Below are 23,594 nucleotides of genomic sequence, written 5' to 3' on the forward strand. Positions count from 1 at the left end.
TCCGACACTTATCTGGGGAAGGCAACGGTTTCACTAAACATGATAGAAATGGCTTACTCCAGTAACATTGCTAAATTGTTTATAGTGTTTTACTTCTAAAGTTGCAGTTGAAGCACAATGTATTAATATACCAATTATATTATTCCATTTTATATTTTTACAAACTAAAGCTGGCCATACACTACGGGATGTATCGCAACAATGTATGGCCATCCGTTACCCCCGCAAGCCACCTCGGATCTTCCCAGGCATCGGGATCGCATGCGGTCCTTTCACTTGTGATGTATTACATGCGATCCTTGTTCCCAGATGCCAGGAGGAGGTCCGAGTCAGAGGTGCATGCAACAGTGTCAGAATTCAGACTCCGGTCTGATACGCACGGTACTCATCATTGGAATATCACACGCATTCGATTTGGGCCGATTTCTTGGCTCGATCCATTGAGAACAGGTGAAATGGTCACAAATCGCTGTAGTGTATGTAGTGTTACTTGTTATGATTGTATATTGTAACAGCACCATCATTACTTGTTAAATACAGGTTATGAATTTTATGATTAAATATATTTTTTTTCTTATTTAGATAATGTATTCTACATGCCCAACAAAGTAGGAAGGGCAATCCTGTAATGCCTGTCACTGAAAGTGTATACTTATTGTAAAATCTGTTTCCTGGAAGTCTATCTGGGAGATGCCATTGCTCTGGTTATGTATCGGAGTCTGGCACTAAGCAATCAGCTGACTCCCTCCCCTACATAACATTTTCCTACCTCACTCTAGGTTTGGCAAAGCTGGCTAGAGGCTGAAATAAAATACAAAATCACAATGATGATGTACAAAGCATCTGGTACAAACCCCATACAGTAAGCAGGGAGGGAGTTGAGCATCTCTCAGACGGACTTCCAGTAAGGGATTTTATAGTAGGTAAAAAAATCCAATTTCCACTATTGTCAATCTGAGGGTCCCATTTCTCTTCAATCTCCCAAAACAAGCTAATCAGGGTAGGGAAAATTAGGAGAAACTGCTCAAAGAATCTTACGCCTAATACTTTTGTCACTCACATTAAGGGCCCGATTCAGACTGGATAGCTGCTCCTGCGAAACTGTAGAACTCTGCCATCAGGTTGAAGTCACCCCGCCAGAGAGAACACCCACCCTGCGCAAGGCTGCCAATGGCTTGCGAAAATCATGCTGATTGGTTGCAGATCCATTTGCAACGCACTCACCATCTAATGATTTTACCAGTCTGTGCATAACCCGGAATCTACTCTGCCTGATGATAGAAACAGACTGACCGAGGGCGGAGCGGACGTCACAAACCCTCCCTGAAAACGACTGAGCACGCCTGCGTTTCCCTGACACCAAGAAAACAGCTAGTTACTACCCACAAATGCTGGCTTCCTGTCAATCAACTTGTGGATCAGAAAAGACACTAGCATTTGTCGCGGAATGGGCTCGTGCCATGCAATACACTGTCTATTGATAATCGCCCACCTCATGAAATCGCAGGGCTGCGATCAGGTCTGAAAACCCCCCTAAAAGTATGGAAGCGATAAAATGTTGTAAAGGTGTGTACAGATGACCAGGTAGCTGCCATGGTGCATCTGTGAATCAGCACCACTGATTCACAGATGCACCCTGTCGCACAGCCCAGGAAGCCCCAACAGCAGGAGTCAAATGAGCTCAAACAATGTCAGGTACGGTCACATTTGAGGACACAAACCTGGCGAATGGCTGAAGTGACTGTAGCAATAGAACCCTAAAAAAAGATGGCAATCCACATTTTGGAGCATCTAACAAGGGTGATCGATAAGGAGATTAAATGCATAAGACACACTGGAGGAAATTCTGAACCTTAGGAATGTAAGCCAACCTGCTATGAAAAAGGACAGCTAAGCGGATAACAGTCCTTTAAGTGACAAGTGAAGACCTTAAACCTTTTTGGCGAAAAGACAAAATAAGAGAGGCATGAAAAAACATGAGGTTGCCATTTAGGACACGCACACCAGGAAATATATTTTTTCCATAGAGGATGATTGATCCTTGAGGTGATTGATTTACTGGCCTGAATTATGCCCATTCAGAGACTATTAACTTTAAAAAAAAAAATAAATCGCATACACACAGTACAGTACATCGCATCCCCTACAAGTGGCAAAATCACATGGCACAATGATGTACAAAACGCACAGCACCTAAAAATCGCAACATGTATGGGCACCTTAAGGCACTAAAACAAGACTGAGAAAGGTAGGAGAGGTTATGTAGGGAAGGGAGTCAGCTGACTTAGTGCCAGATTCTGATAGGTCAGATGCAGAACCCAGAGTAATGGATTCCCCCTAATGGACGATAGAGGAATTGGAAGAGCTGCTCTGTGGGACAAACTTTCCTTTCACATTCCAATTATCCGCCTATTCCTAAATGGTTTGCTGTCTGGAAGTGTAAACAATTTTCTGTTATGTTACTAAACAAGATTCCAAATGTACTCATAATCTATTAATACCATACAGAATCCTATACAGGTGTAAGGTGTAACCCTTACTTATATCTATTTTTCTGATACCATCCAAGCAGACTATTCTGCTATATTGTAAACTAAATTTATTTATTTTTTTCAAATACAAACTAATCGATATCTGTTATGTTGGACTATAAGTCTATGGCAGGTCTGCCTTGTGGCACTATATCTTGTGAGACTACAAGTTCCAGTATGCCTTGCCAGATAGCTGGTAGATTATGCTGGCAATTGCTATTAAACACCACCTGGAGAGACACCGCAACTTTAAAAAGGCCATACCTTGTCTGGTACTGCATCCTTTATAAGTTCACCATACATGTTAATAACCTGTGAAAGAAACATTATTGAATATTAAATCAATGAAATATATATGCAGGCCAACAATGTTAAAAGATTATTACTAATAATAATAATAAATAAAACTAGTATGTGGCTGATTTCTCCAGCAGTGAAATCAATGGAGAAGTTGCACATAGCAATGAATCAGTATTTACTTATTTATAAAGTGTACTTTGCAAATGCTTCCTGAAAGCTGATTGGTTTCTATAGGTTACATCTCTATTGGTCCAATTCTCCACTCCAATCACTGCGAGATACATCCACCCGTTCACCACTTAATTATGAGGGCAGAATTTATATGTATTGTATTTTACCACCTCAGCACTTGGTTGATCTGAGGTCTTCACAAATATCTGTATTACTGTATTGTATGTGAATATGACACTTGATTGTTCAATAAAAACATTTCATGAAAAAAAAAAAAAACATAATGGAGGGCAGAGTGATGAGATGTCAATAGTCCAGGCCACATCGGCCTTTGCATGATCAGCTTTCTACCAAAGCTTGAATTTATAAAGTCTATAGCAGGGGTTCTCAAACTATTTTGCTCTGGGACCCCCAGCAAGTTACCACAGAATGGCGGCCACATTTACGGGGTAGCAATGAGTGGTGATATGCGCTACCGCATCATCATTTAAGCTACTGCAGTGAGGAGTTAAGGTCCATGCACACTGGGCGACTATGCTCATCGTGTATGGACAGCGATGTGATGCCAATCATCGCTGTGGGGAAAGCCACTCAGTCTATACACACACTGAGCGGCTTTCCCCCTGCCCGGCGCAGGGGGGAGGGCGGCTTTGCATAGCGCAAAGCTATGCAAAGCCGTGCTGAAAGCCGCTCATCTGCTGGTATAATCAGCAGATGAACGGCTTTCCCGGCGATGATTCGGGAGCGCGCAGCAGTGCTCACCGCCGGGCCATACACACTGGGCGGCTTTGAGCTGAAAGCCTCTCAAACTGGGCGTTTTGAGTGACTTTCAGCTCAAAGACGCCCAGTGTGTATCGGCCTTAAATCTTCAATTCATATAACTTCTACTAATTAACCCCTTCAGTGGTAATCCTGAGAATTTTCCGGGCTATGCTCCAGTGACCAAACCCAGAAAATAATCGGGATTGCCACTGTTGCGCTGAGCTGAACGCTGAGCTCAGCTTCAGCCGCTGCCCGGCCCCTCCTCCTTCCCCCTCCAGCTGTGTCCGACATGACCTTACTATCGTCATGCCCACACAGCCGTGTTGCCGGAGGCAATGCCGGGCAGCGGCTGATTTAGTGCTCATCAGTGCTGCCCGGCCCCGGGAGACACAGTGGTGGGTTTATTTTAGGTAATGCTCCCAAAAAAACCTGCCCTGTGGGGAACACTCCCTTAAAAAAAACACCACTGAATGGGTTAAATAAAATTAATAAATGTTTATTTACATAAAAAAAGGTTTCATGTTTATTTTTAACCAATATCTCTGAATTCTATTATCATGTAGTGTTCTAGACTGGTTACTAATATCATTCAGTGAGCTGGGGGAAACCATGGATTTTTTACTTACTCAGTATTACCCCTCCTCCCATGCACCTCAATGATATTACTAAGCTAACTGAGCACCTGCCACTATCTATATGTATGTTATTTTTGTCCTAATCTGCATGAAAGAATAGTGTTCATTCTAGCACCCGCCATCTTTGAAAACCCATGCAGTTCCTCTTCCCTGCCTGGGGTGTCGCTGTCTGCTTTGGTGTTTCTAGCACAGGTCTGGTTTACATATCAGTGCTGATATACCGACCACACTGTGCTAGAAGCACTACAGCAGACAGTGACACCCCAGGCAGGGAAGAGGAACTGCATGGGTTTTCAAAGATGGCGGGTGCTAGAATGAACAGTAAAAGAATGTATACAAAGCACCAATAATGTACTCACTCTGCCACAACATAAAAGGTGAACGTCAAAACTTTATACCTGATCATTGAGCCAATTCTGCCCTTCTAGAGTTGTCAGATCATCCATATCAAGCATGTGTTTATTATAGATGAGACGAAAATTGCACGCACTAGTTCTGGAATGCTTGGCTCTGAACTTGGCTATTTCTTTGCTAATGAAAGATGCCCTAAGAAAGAAAACAAAATATTTTAGACTACTCCGAATGAACGCTCTGTTAATATCTACCATGAAATGAACCAAGATAGTCACGTATTCCCAGCATGTCCTGTCACAGTTTAGCATATCTTAAAAAGGACTGTGGCAGTATATGCTGGGATGTGTTGGTATATGTAGTTACACAACAGATGAAGTGCCAAACAATGGCTACCCGTGCAATAGAAATGAATATTACTACTACTACTACTAAGCTGCTCGCTGTACATGCAACTTCAATCCCATGATATCCTGTGACTTCAAAAAGTTGCAAGACAACTTAGTTTGTTTTTATGGAAATAGGAAAAGAATAGACTTAGGGTTAGGCTACAGGGTGGGGGGTTAGGTTTATGCAGCGGGATAATGCTTTTAGGGTTAGGTACTAGCGGGGAATGTTGGGGTCTGTGAGGTAGTGTTCACATTAGGCTGTTTTAGCAAGGCGCCAGGCCCTGCCCAAAGTGCAAAATATGCCCTGCCCCTCTAGCAGGGACCTGTTAGAATAAAAAAAAAACTATTTGAAACAGCGCTGTGCAAAATATATGGGTTATTTTTTTAAAATATTTGTTTAAAACAATTGCTTCAGCAACAGCAAACACTTTAAATATACATATACTAAACAATTTAAAAAGCTTTACTTTTCCCCGACCGGAAAAGCAACGCTATAAAGATCAGTGCTATTGCGAGCATCTACCGCCTGAGGAAGCCGCTGAGACTACTTTTAGGCAGAGAAACGCATAGAGGTGAAGGGGACGGCATCGGCAGCACGCAGATCCAGAACTGGTTAGTGACCCTCAAACAAGGCTGCACACAACATGGACTGCACCAGGGACTGGAAGCCGGGACTCCCACCGATCACAGACATATATCTAAGTATAAGAGTATATTACATCATGTGCACATAGGTGGGACAGAGCTTGAATTAATGCTCTTTACTAACTCGCTAAAACCTGTTAAAGCAAAGACGCTTGAATAAAAAAATTGCATGCATGCATTAACTATATCAATAACAGCCAAAGGGGAAAAGTAAAGCTTTTTAAATTGTTTAGTATATGTATATTTAAAGTGTTTGCTGTAGCAATTGTTTTAATCAAAAATTTTAATAAATAACCCATATATTTTGCACAGCGCTGTTTCAAATTGTTTTTTTTTTAGTCAAGATTTGTATGTGGAAGGGGTTTGGTAATCCCCCTTTTAGAAACAGCTGCAGTGTAGAATATAACAATCTGTACTCAGAATCTTGTTTGTACTAGTTGGCCCTGTTCGAACAGCCTGCCGGTACGTCCCCGCTATTCACATTAAACAGTGGGGGAAGCAGTAATGTAGACGGGCATGGCCTGCCCCCCTCATGCTGTACCCATACCCAAGGCACCCTGCCCTAATCCTAGAAGGATCACTAAGGGAGGGTTATACTTACCTGACCCGTCAGGATTTCTCCAATCAGGATGCCAGTATCGGTATTCTGAATGCTGGCATCCCCACCGCCGGTCATCTGTATGTATCCCACACTTCACAGTAGATATATAATGTTAGTAATCAATCACAGATTAAATGCATTAGAAATAAAATAGCAAACCTGTGGGTAAAGTCCACGTTGAATACTTCTTTTAATCGAGTCAGTATATCCTTTTCAGAAAATGGAAACAAGCTACCATATTTCTTTATGAATTCGTTTAGAACACCTTAATATATATACACACAAGGAAAAAAGGAACAGAAAATGGTCAACTTTAAAAACATACAAAAATAGCAATACTTCATTATTTATTAACATCTATGTCAACTTATATTGAGTGTAGCCTGGAATCAGGGGGAGGAGAGCCACCCATAATACTGGTAGAGGGTTTTACTACTTATTGGGGTATTCAATGTTGTCCGGACATACCTATTCAATGTGGTCATTCACAAATGGCTTTTCCGCCAATGAAGGTTTAACTTTGTTTAAAGTCGAATATGTACCAGCAGAAAATAGTCAAAACCACCTGCATTTTGCGGGGATGGGGTTGTTGATAGGTTGTGGGAGGTTTTGGTTTAGGCGGTGAGGGCTAGATAATTGGTGGTATACCTGTACTATTATTGTTCAGAACAATGTTATGGTATGTAAACGCCCTGCCCTGATATTTATAGGGCAAAATGCGCACCGCCCCTCTAGCAAGGCCCCGATAAAAGAGCCTGCTGCCTGTCCCCGCAGGTGTGTACGAGGAAGCCCAGCGCTGGCGTAGATGGCAATGCCCGGCGCTTCCTTCGGAAGCGCAGTGACTTTGGCGGGGCCAGGCCCGTCTCCTTTTGTGATGGTGGGGGGGGCCCGCCCCCTTTAGTGACGTCAGCAGCCGGGCCTGGCTCTTTTTGTGACGTTGCGGACTGGACATGCCCACAATGGTGACATCGGCAGGCCCGGTCCGACCCCCTTATGCTGCCCCCGTGCAGCAGCGTCCTGCCTTGCCCAGTTCCTAGAAGGCACACATTTTATATTCCTATAAAAAGCGAAGATATCAAATTTTATACAACTACGACCATTACATAGTTTGCAAACAATGTTTTGAAAAATATGAGATGTTCATTTGGCTAGATATACACATCTGCAATATTAAGCATAACACAGATTTCCATTTGCCTTAATATTTTTCTGATGAGCTTTTTGGCTGTATGTAGAGCGATATTTTCTAAGGCCTCCCTATGCAAGTAGATGATTGTGACCATTTCTGCTTGGAAACAAATCTACCAGTGCTTGGGAACAACAGTTACAGGGCAATCTGAGAACCTTCAGGAGCTGGCCAGCAGCCCTCTATCCTGCCAAAGGGCTGCACCGTTGGGGGTATATTTACTACACTGTGGGTTTATAGAAGTGGACATGATTCTACTTATTAATAGCATTTTAGAAAATAGCTAGAATCGGATTTTTTTTTTATGGGCAATATCACCACTTCTACAAACCTCCACTTTAGTATTTAAATATAGCCCTTAATCTCAGTAAAAAAAATTATTTAAAACATCTGCAGCTTTAAAACATTAATAATTAGCGTATGATGGGCAACAGGCCCAGAGCACAAAGATGCAATGCACAAATCAAGAGAGTATACTTGAGGATAGGAGATGAGAGCAGGAGAACGACATTTGTGGGTAATGCCCCATACACTCAGTTCGGGGTGGTCTATTTTTCTATTCGATTTTGCTTATATAGGCAAATTTGAATCGAAATGAAATCAAAAACATTCAATTTAAATTTGTTAATGATGCAGGTCATCGAAATCGCATAGAAAAATAGACTGCGCAGGCAAGATCTGTGCTGTGTAGTCCAAATCAAATGCGGTTGCCTTGCCATGCGTTTCGATCCTGTTCCAATCGGGATCGAATAGCACAGCAATTGCCCTATGCATAAGACCCTCATTCTGTGACACACACTGTGGCAGAATGCAGAAATGTTGCTTACACTGAACCATTTCCTAATTGAGGGGAGTGATTAATTTGTCATTCAGTGGAGTTCTTTATAGGGGTTTTAGTATCCAAATAAATATTAACTACATTATATATCCAGGAGCCAGCATTGAATAAATGACCGCAACGAGAACTTTCACTAGGAGGTACACTCTCCATTTAATTTCATGATGAATATCCTACTCTAAGGTGGAAATTATTTATAGTAATGGCAGAAATTATTTATAGTAATGGCTGCTTCTTTCAACTGTTTGGACAATGGGTTTAAGATACAAAAGGCAGTAATTCAATTAACTGGGATGTGTGGCTGTGCACATCACTGCCTATTCGACTAGCCCAACTATCCAGATTTACCTGTACACCTCTATGGACTACATGGAAACTTGGTGGCCACACAATAACAGTAACTTCTGCACATAAATCTTTAGCTGGGTGCACACCTACAGATTAATTGTCCAATCTGTGAACAAAAATCTGGTAATGAATGAAAGCATATGACAATTTGCTCCCAAACACTGGAAAATGGACAAAAAGGATTTGGAAATCTGTTCAGTTACATTAAATGAATTTAAACTTTTTGTCTTAAACGACCATTGTCTGTTTTCCAGTGCTAGGGAGCAAATGGTCGATTGTCATGTGCCCCCATATATTTCCAAGCTATGTGAGGGGACATGGTACACCAATACAGTGTCTATGTCGACTTACGTCGCAATTTGAGCAAAACAAAAATGTGAAAAACTCCTGTCAAACTTTTGACTGTCGACCTTCCCATTGTCGAACTTATGCTTGCCCTGTCGACCTTTAGTGGTCAATACTATGACCCCACATCCAGCTTTCGGTGCACAAATCTTAATATTTGCAGATAGCTCTCGTCAAGGGTTACAATTATACTTTAGTAAATGATCTAAACATAGCTAAGTAATTGATCGTACAGAGATGAACCAACTTCACTACTTGAGTCTCTAGCTCACTGTAGGCTGCAATGTCACTAAACCAAAGCAGTGAACAATCCTTATTACTTTAGATTATTTTTTTACAATAAAGAATTTATTTACCACAAACTGAGGATTCCAATTGCTCATCTGGGATAGTGATTATTTTCTGGCCATTCTTTAACCCCAGTTTAGTTGAAATATCTAATCCTTCTTCAAGTGTAGTCTTTTGTGAAGGACTCTTACAGTAAGGGTGATCTAATAGCTTTGTACTAAATAAATTCAAATCTGTGTTTTCATCAACCTCCATGGGGGAAGAATCGTCCCCATTCTCCATTGTTTCCAAGGAAGCATTGTCCTGGTATTCAACATTTTCACTCGCACACACTTGCACTTTATCAGGAGCCAGGAGCATCAAAGCATCTGTCTCTTCCCCCTGTGCGTCGGTGTCTTCCTGACATGATATAGAGATCTCTTTTTCTGTTAATACATATACATCACCTGGATAACCATTAATAGTGGGAACATCGCTTATTTTCCTGTGTACAGTCTCTCCAGGACACCACTGAGCAGTCGTGCAAAACGGAGGCTGCTGGGTGTCTTTTAATAGAATTCTGCTGGATGCAACAGTTGCAAACTGAGCCTCTACACTCTGCAATTTAACAGTCTCATCTTTTAGGCAGCTTTTGGTTGTGCATGGTTGGAGATCGCATAAAATCCCTGAAGTGTTATTGTTCATACCGTATGACCTGCTTACTGCCTTTATAGGTCTCTGTATTCTCGACTTCAAATAGGAATATACTTTGTAAAGTTTGCTTCTCAGAGTTTTTCTGCAGCAATTCCAAAAGCCTTTCTGAAACCACAGCCGGTGAAAATCCAGTATTTTAAAGCTTCTCTTCCTTTTTTGAGACTGTAATCTACCACGCGCTGTAAAATAGGAAGGTTTTCTATTCATCATAAATAAGGGAGATGAATTACAACTTTTCAGTAGCCATAATCCTCCATAGCATCTTTGCTTTAATGGACGAGGTCTTTTTCCAGAATTCTTGCAAGTTACAAGGGAGTGGTCATCATCATCATCCTTGAGTTTCTGTCCAGTTGTCTTTCTAGATGGCACAGTAACAACACTGTTGCAGTCAAGAGTGTTACTGAACGGGCCTACTAAAGACACCGGTTTACCTGCATCTGATTTCCTTTGTTTTTGGGTTCTCTGTGGTTTTGCTACTTTTCTACTCAGAGTAAGAACATCAGAAGAACAATTTAACAATTTATGTTGACAATGTAATTCTCTCTTGTGTACAATATTTTGGCTTGACCTGGAGGTCCGCCCAGTAGATTTCTTTTTCTTTCGTTGTTTTGCTATAGGGCCTCCAATCTGCTGATTTTTGCAGACTTTCTTTATGCGCCTATTCGTCAACTTCTTGTGTAAGAAAACATGATGTCTCCAGGAAGGAAAATTGTTAAATTGTCCAAATAGCGCAGTCCATGATTTAGACCAGGCCGGAAATCCACCTCTTCTATGTCGTGATAATTTATGTACTTTCATTTTTATGCAACATCCTGAACTTTAGGAGAACCTAAAACAGAAAATAATACATATCAGTCTGAATAGAAATAGTAACACTTGCCGGGGATTACTAGAACTACTGCCTCTTTTTCACTGGTCACTTATACCCCTTTCACACAAAAATTACCGGGTGAAGCCGTTCTCCCTGGTAATTTGCTCAGTGTGAAAGGGTCAACCTGAGTCGCCGACCCTGCTCTTTACCTGGGGTGGCGACCCGGGATTTGGGACCCTGGTGGACCATTTCACAATGAAGAAATACCCATGTAATTCAGCAAATTAATTTGAAATGTTAATCAGGAGACTTAATAGGAGGCTGCGTAACTTTTCTACAAAAAGCAACCTGGGAGTAAAGCATGAAAGGTAAGGAAGCCATCCCGGACCCCATAAAAAGTGACAGAGATAACAGGAAACTATATAAAGAGGTTAGCTGCCATATATTTCTTAAATATGGCAAAACTACTGAATTTGAAAAATAATATAAAATAAGTGTTTTTCCCACATTAGTCTTTCCTGCATTTTGGGGTACTGAAAATGTCTATAGAGCAGCTTTTTGAACTTCACCAGAACACCAAAATATCTTTATTGTCCAAAGTATGCTATCTAAATCCCTCCAGCTGCATCATTCATTGGGAGGGGTGTACAAGAAGCTCCTCACTGTGGACCTCATTCAGAGATGGATGCAGAAGAAGGGTGTGCTAAGATATGTTAATGCTGCACATCTTGTATAATTCCCAGCTTCTACAATCCATTTCTGTGTCTGAAGACATAGCATTGGATCACTGTGCGTGAACGGTCACCTGATTAGCCCCCAGATTTTTTCACGCAGCCAGAGCGAGTGAAGCTACCTCGGGCCTTTTTATTACCAGACAACAGAACGGGGAGGTGTGGGGGGATGCTAGCTATTCCAGTCCTTGGCATGTCAATGATGCTGCTGCTTAGGAGGCACTGTGAATGTCGTCGCAGAGGGAAACCTGCACATGTAAAGATCTCATGCAGATCTGTTAGCATCAGAGATGTACCCAAACCATTGGTTTACATTTATCTCCGAATATGTCCACAAGAGTGCCTGTGTGTTAGGGGGGTAGAGTAAGATTACTTACTACCTGGGTGTGGGGTTTCAGCACATAGGGATGCTGCTGTTGGTCTTCTGACTGCCGGCATCCCAACTTTGACCCCAAGCTGTTGCTCAGGGATGAATGAAACCTGTGGGTAGAAGTTCAGGACATGGGACCCTCAGGAGGAGCCGACCTGAACTGCATCAGATCATTAAACTCGTTCAGAACATTAGAACGTGTACACTCGCCAGACTTGGGGCAATGTGGTTCACACTGCTTGCTACAGGTTACTATTCCCAATGGAGGTCTACATGGATAATAGTAACAGCATCCCAGGTGGTTCCATGTTCTGAAACTGAGCCACTTATGTGATTTCTCTAAAAGTAATGAGCAATAATCTTGTAAATTGAGGCATATGTTGATGCTGGCCCCTACAGCTGATACAGTGACATAAGGGTCAGGGCTGGGCAGTGTGTGTGAGTGCAAGGTGGCAGCAGGCAGGCGATCACGACAGGACACTCAGCAGCAGCCATTACCTCAGCAGAGCAAGCAGCGTGGACTCTCCCACTCACAGCACCACTAGCACACATGACAGGAGCCGGCCACAGCCTCCAGATATAGAGCACAGGGTGACGGGCAGCGTGTTGCTGGGATCGGGCCCGTACACCAGCCGGGGAGTCTTTATCACACAGGCCCCGAGAGAGCGGCCATTAGTGCAGCGACTGCCGTGTGCTGCACGTGTGCCCAGTTCGGGAGCTGGGGGCTGTTACACGGGCGTCACTGCCTGGAACGGGGAGCACCGAGAGCAATAGCACAGCGGCCCCGGGGCTCTGGCTTCCTTCTGGCCCAAAACACAGCTCGACGCCTCCTGTACGGGGTATCACAAGGGACAAAAAGCAACACAGGGCGAAACGCAGCCGGAAGGAAGCACGTGATTGCCCTCCTGTACAGAGAAGCCGGGAGGGGGCGCGCCACCAGGTCACGTGACTCACGCGGCGGCGCGGGCGCACCGATTGATAGGTTGGTTAGTGACGCTCTGTGTGAAGAACAACAACAGTATAAACGCTGTATATTATAGTATAAGAAGACGAAACAGCTACGTCCCAGAGACTGACCGCAGGACACCGACCGGGCCGGCAAGGTTCACGGACGTAGCGCCAGCTAGCCTTATTGCTGGTATTACGTAACAGCCGCAGCCCGCTCCGCCCGGTTTCCTGGCCCCAGAGGAGACAACACAATGAGTTTAAAAACATGTCGGGTTGTATTGGGTATGGGTAAAAACCGGACCAGGACAAAACCCCCGGACCAGACATCAAACTCTGCATTTTGGAGCTTGTAGCGTCCTGTCCGGGGGTGTCCTGTCTGGGGGTTCTGCCTGTGACACCTCTCACCAGGTAGAGGAGGAGGGGTAGAATAAAGTCTCCCTGTATGGTCCGGGCATGTAGCAAAAACCGGACGGTCCGGACCACAGGGGGAGGCTGTAATCTCCCCTTCCCCATGTACCTGATGATAGCTATCACAGGGACCCCCCCGACAAGACACCCCCCGAACAGGACACCCCCCGGACCGGACCCTATAAGCTCCAGACTGCAGATTTTGATGTCCTTTCCGGTGGTACGGAGTCTAGTCCGGTCCGGTTTTTACATAGTCCCGGTTGTATTCACGGAGCGGCAGCTTTCCCTGCGGATCGCTTACCGCAGTGTGCCTCAGCGAGAGCACTCACTACTGACAGCGTCCTTTACCTTCTCCACCTGCTTCGTACATAGCACTTCGAAGACTAACAGGCTGACAGCACACTCACTTATTTATTTATTTATTTATTAACTGTTTCTTATATAGCGCACACATATTCCGCAGCGCTTTTTCAGAGAATATTTGAACATTCACATCAGTCTCTGCCCCAGTGGAGCTTACAATCTATATTCCCTACCACATGTACACGTACACACAGACATTCTTGGGTTAATTTTGTTGGAAGCCAATTAACCTACCTGTATATTTTTGGATTGAGGGAGGAAACCGGAGTAAACCCACGCAAGCACGGGGAGAATATACAAACTCCGCACAGTTGGGCCATGGTGGGGATCGAACCCATCACCTCAGCGCTGTGACCTCACTTGGATGCTGACCCGAGTCTACTTCATTATATTTTCATTTACTGAGAAGTCGCCCTGTATTCTGCTTTTGATACTTTTATATCATATATATGTAAGAGGCACGAGGGCATGGCCGACGATCGCTGCGCGTACTCCCCTCGCTGCCCTCCGTCTCTTACCTTCGGGCCGATGATGGTCCCCAGTCCTTCCTCTTGCTCCACTGGCTTCCGATGCGACGCCACCTGTAGGGGAAAGGGGAATCCCACTATGGGGGGGAGGGGATGCTCATCACAGGCACTAATGGCCTCAGACTGGTTACACCCACTTGTGGAACACGGCAGGTGTAACTCGGGTGGGGGAACGCTCCGGGGTGGGGAAGGAGCACAAACAAAACAACAACAGATACGACACTGGTGATACTCACCAGCAGCCTACCGGTCTTCCGACTAGCTTAGGATGCTAATACCGGCACCTGAAATTGAACACACCTAACCTCCTGCTCCCTAGGGCAGGGCAATACAACAACGTACCTGCGGCTTAACACCCGCGAAACCTGTGGCCTGAAGCCTGGTGCAGTCTTCGTCGGAGGTGGGATGCCTCCCACCACCTCCGGGCTTCCTGAAGTCTTCACCGGGACGGTGGGGGCCGGGGCAAGCTCTTTTGCGTTGCACCCCGCTGTTCCCGGGCTTCTTCCGTCTTCGCCGGCAGTCCCCAGCACTCTGTACTTCGCCCGGCGGGCGTGTAGCAGTCCTGTGCACACTGCTGCCGCCTACTGGGGCTTCCGCCGTCTGCCTCTCTGCTGCGGAAGCTCCGTGCTCTCGTCTCCCGGCTGCCGAACTCCCTGCACTGGTTAGTTCAAACCAGCGCCAGAGGGCGGGGCTATGATGCGGCGAGCCGGGATTGGCTGCCACCTGATTGGCCGCCAGAGCGGGAGCCGTGATTGGCTCCCCACTGGCACCAAATTCAAATGGCCGCAATGTGATTGGCGGGGCCCAAAACCCGAAAGATGCAGGCCCGCCGCCATTGTCCGTGCCGGGCCACCCCAGGTGAGGAGGCAGGCGCCCACCAGCAGCAGGGCCAGTGACTGCACGAGTACACTGGCCCTGGCTGCAGGAGGCGGCACCACCCGACGGGGGCATCACTCCTTTTACTACGGTGCAGGGGAAACCATCCCTGCACCGGGGAGTATTCCTACACATACTGAATAAAAAAAGACATGAAGTATGTCAGGCATTTGTCCCTGTAACGCAGTGGTTCCCAAACGGGTAGATTTATTAAGCTTAATAAATCTGCTCCTATGTGCCGTGGCTCCCTTGGGTGCCACAGTTTGATGGTCCAGGACCAATTCAAATTATTTATGATCAATTATTTATGGACAAAACCAGTGCTGCCAATCATAAAACATGTGTACAAACATAAGCAAGTCCTGCCCTTTACCACATAACTGAACAGAAGAATCATATATAAACACAATCTACTTAATTTAATATTTATTTTTCTACACCTAGGGGTGCCATGGAAAGATTCTGATACTCTAGGCCCCCATAGAGGGAGAGCAGAATAGGTGGTGAGTGCGGCGAGCCACTGTGCCTGCAGCGTGGCGAGCGCAACGAGCCCTCAAGGGGCTTCATGGGCTCCCCCCGCTGTCTGAGTCCGGACAGGCGGGATCCTGACATCAGGCTAATGACTGTCGGGATCCTGACTGTTGGTTTGCTATACCACACCGAGCAATTTATTTTTGCTCTTTTACTCACTGCTTGAACAATCTTCATACCACTCCATGCTAAGGATGACATACTGGACAGACATGCACAGAATGGGTCATGCACATGCCCAGTTTCCCAACAATTGGGAAACGGCAGGTTGGATCGCATTATCCATGGAAGGGCAACTTTTAGGCCTGCATCTGCTGTTGAACTACACATCCTAGCATCCTCTGCTACAGTTTGGGCATGCTAAAATTGTTGCAATGCTGCTGAGATGTGTAGTTCAAGAACAGCTGGTGGACCAATGGTTCCCCATACCTGATATAAGCATTCCAAATGGATTATCCTCTAAATTTCGGGAACCACTGTTCTAGACTGTGGCGAATAAAGAGCTACAGTGTATGATACAATTTTAATCCACGCCCTGTGAGCTGGTGGGGAGTGCCATAGGCCACATTGAGCCAGAAGGGTTGCATAATAATATTTTAGAAGGATGATTATTCCCACACCTCTAACAGAGTGATTCATTTGCAGTTTTCTCATTGTAACCCAGGGTGGACAGAGTCCACCAGAGATGGGATATCCAAACAAGAGCCAGCAGGTGGCATCTACAGTATTTGCACACCATTCCTTGTGCAGTAATAGTATATGATAATAGGGAAAAATCATTAATACTTTATAAGCTGAACATGCAATGAGATTTATCAATCGTACTCAGCTATAAAGGTGCGCACACACGGGGGGAGATATATTGCTCAGTTTCTCCTTTTCATCAGAGACCAGAGATGGTCGCTGATGAGAAGGAACCTCTGCCGGGGGAGCCGCAGAGGTAATCATCTGGTCGCTGAAAACAGGAGCGCGCACCCAGCGATTTCTCATCGGGGCACACTCCCATCACTGGCAATATGGTCGCCAGCGATTTCAGCCCCTATCGCCCCGGTGTGTACACAGCTTAAGACCAAATCATTAAAACAGACTGGGATACCGGCTTCTGAGAAGGCAGACAGTATGGGCATGGCAGATTAAGTGGCCAGGTAAGAAAGTTATTTAAATAAAGAATTAGACCAGTGGTAAATTTGCATGTGATCTAAACACTCACTTTCATTTTTCTTTATTACTTTGTATCCAACTTGATTCTAGGCCAGAGAGGAGTATGGTCTAAAAACTATGATGCAGTACAGTCTGAAGAATTGAAGATCTTGCCCATGTTAAAACACAATCTAATTTCGTTTTAAATGTCCTTTGATGAACGTTTTAAGTTAGATTTGTTTATGTAAAGGAATGTCACCAGTTGTGATGTCACATAAATGGGGATCAAGGACATATTTTACCTATTTTTGTTGGAAAATTTACATTTCTAACATTTTTTATAGTTTAAGAAAGAGATTAATGTGAACAAACTATTTAATGTTGGTATTACACAGGGGAAATTAGATGCAGCCATATGTACTTAAGGTAAGCATTACATGGTCGCTGAGTTGATAAACTAGCCAGCCAGTCATAAGGAAATTGTTCATGACATCTTTGAGCGGGGTGAGAAGAGCTTAAAAAAATGTATGGGCCTTTTATTCTATGTCAGACTACAAGAATCAATTCTAATGGGGCCTACACACACGCCGATATTAAGGCATTTTCTAAGCGACTTCGCTTAGTTTGGCAAAGTCGCTTAGAAAATTCCCCTACATCGGTGTATGTGGGAGCCATAGCAATGCGTGTCCTCGCGCGTCGCTGTCCGACATTGATAGGCCGTGTCCATCAATCTTGCTGGTCGCAGTGTTCTCCACCAGAGAACACTGGCACTGACAGCTCACTCAGCACACAAAGCTAACAGCTCGCTCTGTGTGTAGGCAGGGCCGGCGCCACCACTAGGCAGGTCTAGGCATTTGCCTAGGGCGCCGGCCACTGGAGGGTGGTAGTGAGCCGCCAAGTACCATAGAAAGCAGAGCAGAAGCTGAAAAGTGCCGGAACTCCTCCCAGCAGGGTCAGGAAGCGGGGACCAGGTGAGCTAAGTGATACGATACCGCCCCCAGCACCTCCCAGCCCCCCCCCCCGGGCAATCCCAGTGCGGAACACTCTTCCCCCCCAGTAGCACGGTGGCCATATCGGCCCCCCATACCCCCCCTGGCACCGCCCCAAAAAGCCCCCCCCCCCCGAATGGCCAGGCAGAGACACCGCAAACACCCCTCCCCCCGGCGGCCGGATAGAGACACCGAGCACCTCCCCCCCCCGGCGGCCAGGCAGAGACAGGGTGCACCCCCCAGCAGTTGAGCGCCGGGGCACCCCTCCCGCCTGGGGCACTCCGGTGCCTAGCAACGGCCCTGTTTGTAGGCTGTCAGCACTATGTGCTGACTGACAGCGGTGCAGCACTGCCTGACCTAGCATAGCTAGGTCACCCTACACACATCGCTATGTATGTAGGGCCCATTAGTTACAACCTGGACCTAAGGTTTCTTGCCATAGTTTTCCCTCTACCTTTACTGGCCAGAATAAGCTGTGTAATTCTGTGTAAGCTTTACACATGTTTATATGGGTATGGATGATTAGGGCACAAGCATTAGGTCAACACCACTAGGTCGACATGGCTTAAGGTCAACATGCAGAAAGGTCGACATGGGTAAGGTCGAAAGTGAAAATTTCGACATGTTTTCACCCGAATGTCAACACAGTCAACATAAACACTAAAACATGGCACCACTTCCCCTCGCATGGCACGCACTATTTTCTCCCACCATGCCCTAGTGGATCGTAGGACATGAAATACTGCCTGTCAGCACATGTCGTGTCGACGTGCACACCGAAACGTACCACCACGTCTCCTCACATGGCTCGCTGAACTTGTCATGCTTCGGGCATGGTGCATCGATACGCTCGGCACACTATTTTATTCTCCCACCAGGCCCTAGTGGACCTGTGGCCCTCCAGATGTTGTGGAACTACATGTCCCAGCATGCCCTGACAGTTTTGGCATGGCCTTATAGGAAAAAATGTGGCAATGCATGTTGGAACATGTAGTTTCACAACATCTGGAGGGCCACAGGTTGAAGACCCATGCCCTAGTGCAGTGGTTCCCAAACTGTGCGCCGTGGCTCCCTGGGGTGCCTCGGGACACATGCAGGGGTGCCCTGGGTTGGTAGTCCAGGACCAACTAAAATTATTAATGGTTAATTATTTATAAGCAAAACCAGTGCTGGTGGCTGCCAATCATAAAATGTGTACAAACAGAAGCAATTCCTGCCCTTTACCACATAACTGACCCTAAGAATAGCATATAAATCCAATCTAATTAAAATAAATTTGGCCTAGGGGTGCCGCGAAAAAAATTCTTATACTCTAGGGTGCCGTGATTAAAAAAAGATTGGGAACCCCTGCCCTAGTGGATGGTAGGGCATGAAATACTGCCTGTTGGCTGTATTTTGACTGTCAACTTAAAGACTCTGTTGACCTAATGACCCTGTTGACCTTCCTGCATGTCGACCTAAAGTCATGATGACCTACCTGCATGTCGACCTTATGCTTCTCAACCCAATGACCGTATCCCGTTTATATGTTATCCATAACCCTTTTCTATATAATTTCTGTAACGAAGGATTGTACTTCCTTTGTAATTAGAATGTTCCTTTATTTGTCTATTTCATATGTGCTCTAGAACCCAATCTTTAACGCAGCTACATTTTTATTTATTGCTAAAAACAAGGGGAGACCAACTAACTGAGGGGCAGATGTATTAAGCCTGGCAAAGAGATAAACTGGAGATAAAGTGGAAGGAGATAACGCAACAGCCAATCAACTCCCAACCGTTTTTTTCTAACACAGCTGATTGGCTGGTGCGTTATCTCCTTCCACTTTATCTCCAGTTTATCTCTTCCCCAGGCTTAATACATCTGCCCCTGAGAGAGGTAGGGTGTGTTGCTTAGCTTGCACATATGTCATAGTATTAAGCAATGGCGTAACTAGAAAATTTGCTCCTTCCTGCCAAATAGTTTCTGGCGCCCCTCCCCATGGTTTGGTAACCGGAATGTTTCTTGTCAATTTGGCTCCCGGTGCCAACAGTAGAAATATGACCCCCACCACACACACACACACACACACACACACACACACACAAAATTAAAAGCACACCTATTGTAAACCCACAGGGGGAAAAAAGCACACACATTGGCTACCAAATGTAAAAAAAAAAAACACAACGACCCAACAAGGACTGCCAAACTGATATATATATATATATATATATATATATATATATATATATATACAACCTTTGTAAATTAAACCAGGGCTGCCGACCTTCCCGCAATTTGTGGGAGTCTCCCGCGTTTTGGCTCTAACTCCCGGTCTCACAGGAATAGAGGGGATTCTCCCGGTTTTTTAAGGTTTACGGGGAAAACCTGTAACTGCGCATGCGCTAGTCAGTGATTGCCAGGGTTTGACGTCATGCTGTCCTGTTTAATGCCGGCCGCTGCTGGGCTTTGTGGGTAGCGCTGTCCACAGCCGCAGCAGCTACACACTAACTATGCAGCAGCGGCGGGCAGGCAAGCTGACATCACGGTGACGGAGAGCGGGAGAAGCGGCAGAGAATGGTGACCACACTGCGCTATAAGAACTACACAGCGGCAGGCAGCAGGTGAGATTGACTGGCTGCTTGTTTATGTCCCTCTGCTCCCCGCTGATATTTTAGAAGGGATCCCCCTCCAGGCCATTAATGCTACGGCAGCAGTGCAGTTTCATAAAACCTCTCCCCTGCCTGCCCCTTCTGCTTCATAAACATTTTTTTCTCCCCACTGCCTTAAACATTTTTTGGGGGAAGCAGTGGGGAGGGGGATCATTTTTTATGTAGCTGCAGCAGCGTGGGGGCCTGGAGGGGGAGAGTACCATAGCATTTCCTTCCTCCTATTCACAAAGCTTGTTTTACAGCTAAGGACATATCGTTTCTCAGGACAGCATGGCCAAATATCGTATGGCAAACAAGATATGCCAATAAGTGTCCCTAGACATGCCCATAGGTGTCATTAGATACGCCCTTTGGGTGGGACATGACAGGCCCCCTCAGAATCGGTATCTCCCTGAAACTGCTTTTCAAAAGTAGGCAACCCTAAATTAAACTATTTGTGTGCAAGTTAGACTTACCACATGACTGGGAGTAGCTGTCCCAGCACTGTCTCATGTTGCTCACACTTTACGGAGTAGAAGGGATATTGTGGCTGCAGGGAGAAAAAAAAATTCTAGCTCCAAGTTTGAATGGAGGGAACTCTGCATGGGGTAAAACAGTTTGGTATGCAGGGGAAGGTGTGGAGCAGGGCTGCAGAGTACCATCCCCAGGGCTACTGGGATTCGGGGTTACAGGGGGAGGGGTATTCAGACTGCAGTGGGAAGGATGGCATGGCTTCAGGGAGTAGAGGGTGTGATGGAGAAGGGTTGCACTGCAGGGGGAGGCATGATTATGCTGCAGGGAATTGTAAAATAGTAGTATCTGGTTTGAATCTGCACTGGATTCATGCTGCTGGGAGGAGGGACTTGGCACGGGGAGGGGATACACTGCAGGCCTCCCACCCACCTGCCCACCAGACAACTCATTGGACAGACCACCCGCCCATCCTGTAACACAGTAGCCAATAGCCGGCTCTGACTGTGTACAGGCAAGTGAAGCGAGGATTTGTTTGTCAGTTTGACATGCTGTCATTGCCGCCTCCTGTGCTTAGCCAGCACTAGGGCAGCACAGTCACCTAGAGATGGGCAAAACGGGTCACTGAGCGGATCCGGGTCCCGCCGGGTCGGTCGGGGAAAAGATACGTATCATTTGGGCGGATCGACGGCTCGGTTTGTGTAAAAAAGACAGTTATTTATGGTTTGAGTCAGTGTACCATACCTCCCAACATGACCCTTTCCAGGAGGGACACAATGCTCTGTTTCTGGACTTCCCTCTTAACCCCTTACCGACGCAGCATGTTTTTGCCTTCCTGACAGAGCCCTTTTTTTCAAATCTGACATGTATCACTTAAGTGGGGATAACTTTTTTTTGCTTTTACTTATCCCAGTGATTTTGAGATTGTTTTCTCGTGACACATTGTACTTCAAGTTAGTGGTAAATTTTGGTCGATACAGTCTGTGTTTTTTTGTGAAAAATACCAAAATGTCGTAAAAAAATGGAAAATTTTGCAATTTTCAAAATGTTAAATTTTCTGCTTGTGAGACAAATAATCATACCACTCAAAATAGTTAATAACTAACAAAGACCATATGTCTACTTTATGTTGCCATCATTATTTCAACCTCCTTTTAATTTTTTTGGACACTAGGAGGCTTAAAATATGAATAGCAAATTCTCAAGAAAATTTCAAACACTGATTTTTTTAGGGACCAGTTCAGTTCTGATGTGACTTTGAGGGACTTGTATGTGAGACACCCCCATAAATGATGCCATTTCAAAAACTGCACCCCTCACAGTATTCAAAACAGCATTTTGGAAGTTTGTTAACCCTTTAGGTGTTTCACAGGAATTAAAACAAAGTGTAGGTGAAATTTCAAAATTTCATTTTTTTTGCAGATTTTCAATTTTAATACATTTTTCTAAGGAACACAGTAGATTTTACTAGAGAAATGTGACTAAAAATTGATTCCCCCAATTCTTTTGTTTTCATAAATATCCTATATGTGGCCCTAGTGTGCACGTTGACCAAACCACAGGCTTCATAATAGAAGGAGCACCTACTTGATTTTGGAGCCTCCTTTTTATTTATACATTTTTTTTTTTTTTTTTTTTAAACAACAAGACAATAACATAATAAATCACAAGTTAAACAGTATACCAACCGAAGTATAAATACATTTACATAGGTACACATTAGATTACGAAACTTACATATAGCCCCACCCCCTCCCCCCACCCCCCCCCCCCCCCACATTTACCCCTGACCTATCCTGTCCTCTCTTGCCTAGCTTTCTATTATTCACTATATCTATGCTCATATTGAATTTTAGTACCAAATATTATTTATGCTTTATCTGATGCAATTCCTTCGACATTTCCACCACCCGCCAGTTCTTATTTCTTTAAAGCACGGTTCCTAGATTGCTTTTACCCTTAATCTATACCAAAGTGACCAAAGTAAAGAGAAAAGAAAGGATAAGAGGACAAAACTATAAAGAAATCGTGTACAATAACCTATACTTATGAACGTGCCATATTTACGTGTTTAGACTAAATGTGTAGAAAATTACAATTGGGCCTTTAAGTCGATTGATTCTTGTTTATATGTGCCCATTGACCCCATATTCATTACTGTTGATCCCGCGTCCCCCCCCCTTCCCCTCTCCTTTTACTGAACACTATTCGTGCTGTGTCTAATTGATATACGTGAGACTTATGTATGAAATCCATGTGATGTTTATTGAATAACTTACCTACCCGTGTTATCTAACTGTGTCCCAGTTTATTTGACCCTTATTTATTATGTAGTATTGACATTTTCCCCTAATGCCAAGGCCCATCCCGCGTGTTTACTTTGATTTGATTTCTATTAGAAAATTATACCCACTGCTCCCTATTGGAAGTTCCTCCCCTAACCCGTGTACTAATATGTGCTTATTGAATGTGCTACCCCAGTCCCTTAACATCTCTCTTGACCTCAGTCACTCGCCATCGTTCCGGGCTGCCGTTTTATATAGTCTTGAGTGTCGCCAACTACCCCAGATCTTTCCATATTTAACCAGAGCCCTTCTGGAGGCGTATACAGTACATATCTCTCATGCTCACACGTGCTATTGACTACGTTCAACCATTCTATAATGTTTGGACCAGAGGAGGCCATCCATTGCCTTGCAATGATGACTTTCGC

General features: G+C 44.9%; 1 protein-coding gene across 1 annotated transcript in view; it reads right to left on the reverse strand.

The window, feature by feature from the left end:
• Positions 1-12,911, reverse strand: part of SENP5 (SUMO specific peptidase 5) — a 28,133-nt gene extending 15,222 nt beyond the window's left edge. Inside the window, exons 1-5 of the mRNA XM_083177625.1 lie at positions 12,494-12,911; positions 9,459-10,912; positions 6,545-6,650; positions 4,798-4,945; positions 2,796-2,843 (exon numbers count right to left, since the gene is read on the reverse strand). Coding sequence (XP_083033751.1) covers positions 2,796-2,843; positions 4,798-4,945; positions 6,545-6,650; positions 9,459-10,881 — 1,725 coding nt within the window. The 5' untranslated portion in view covers positions 10,882-10,912; positions 12,494-12,911. The remainder of the gene's footprint in view (positions 1-2,795; positions 2,844-4,797; positions 4,946-6,544; positions 6,651-9,458; positions 10,913-12,493) is intronic.
• Positions 12,912-23,594: the final 10,683 nt, after the last annotated feature.

Source organism: Crinia signifera, chromosome 3, assembly GCF_055691185.1.
Source record: "Crinia signifera chromosome 3, ASM5569118v1, whole genome shotgun sequence".
In the NCBI taxonomy this organism is placed as follows: domain Eukaryota; kingdom Metazoa; phylum Chordata; class Amphibia; order Anura; family Myobatrachidae; genus Crinia; species Crinia signifera.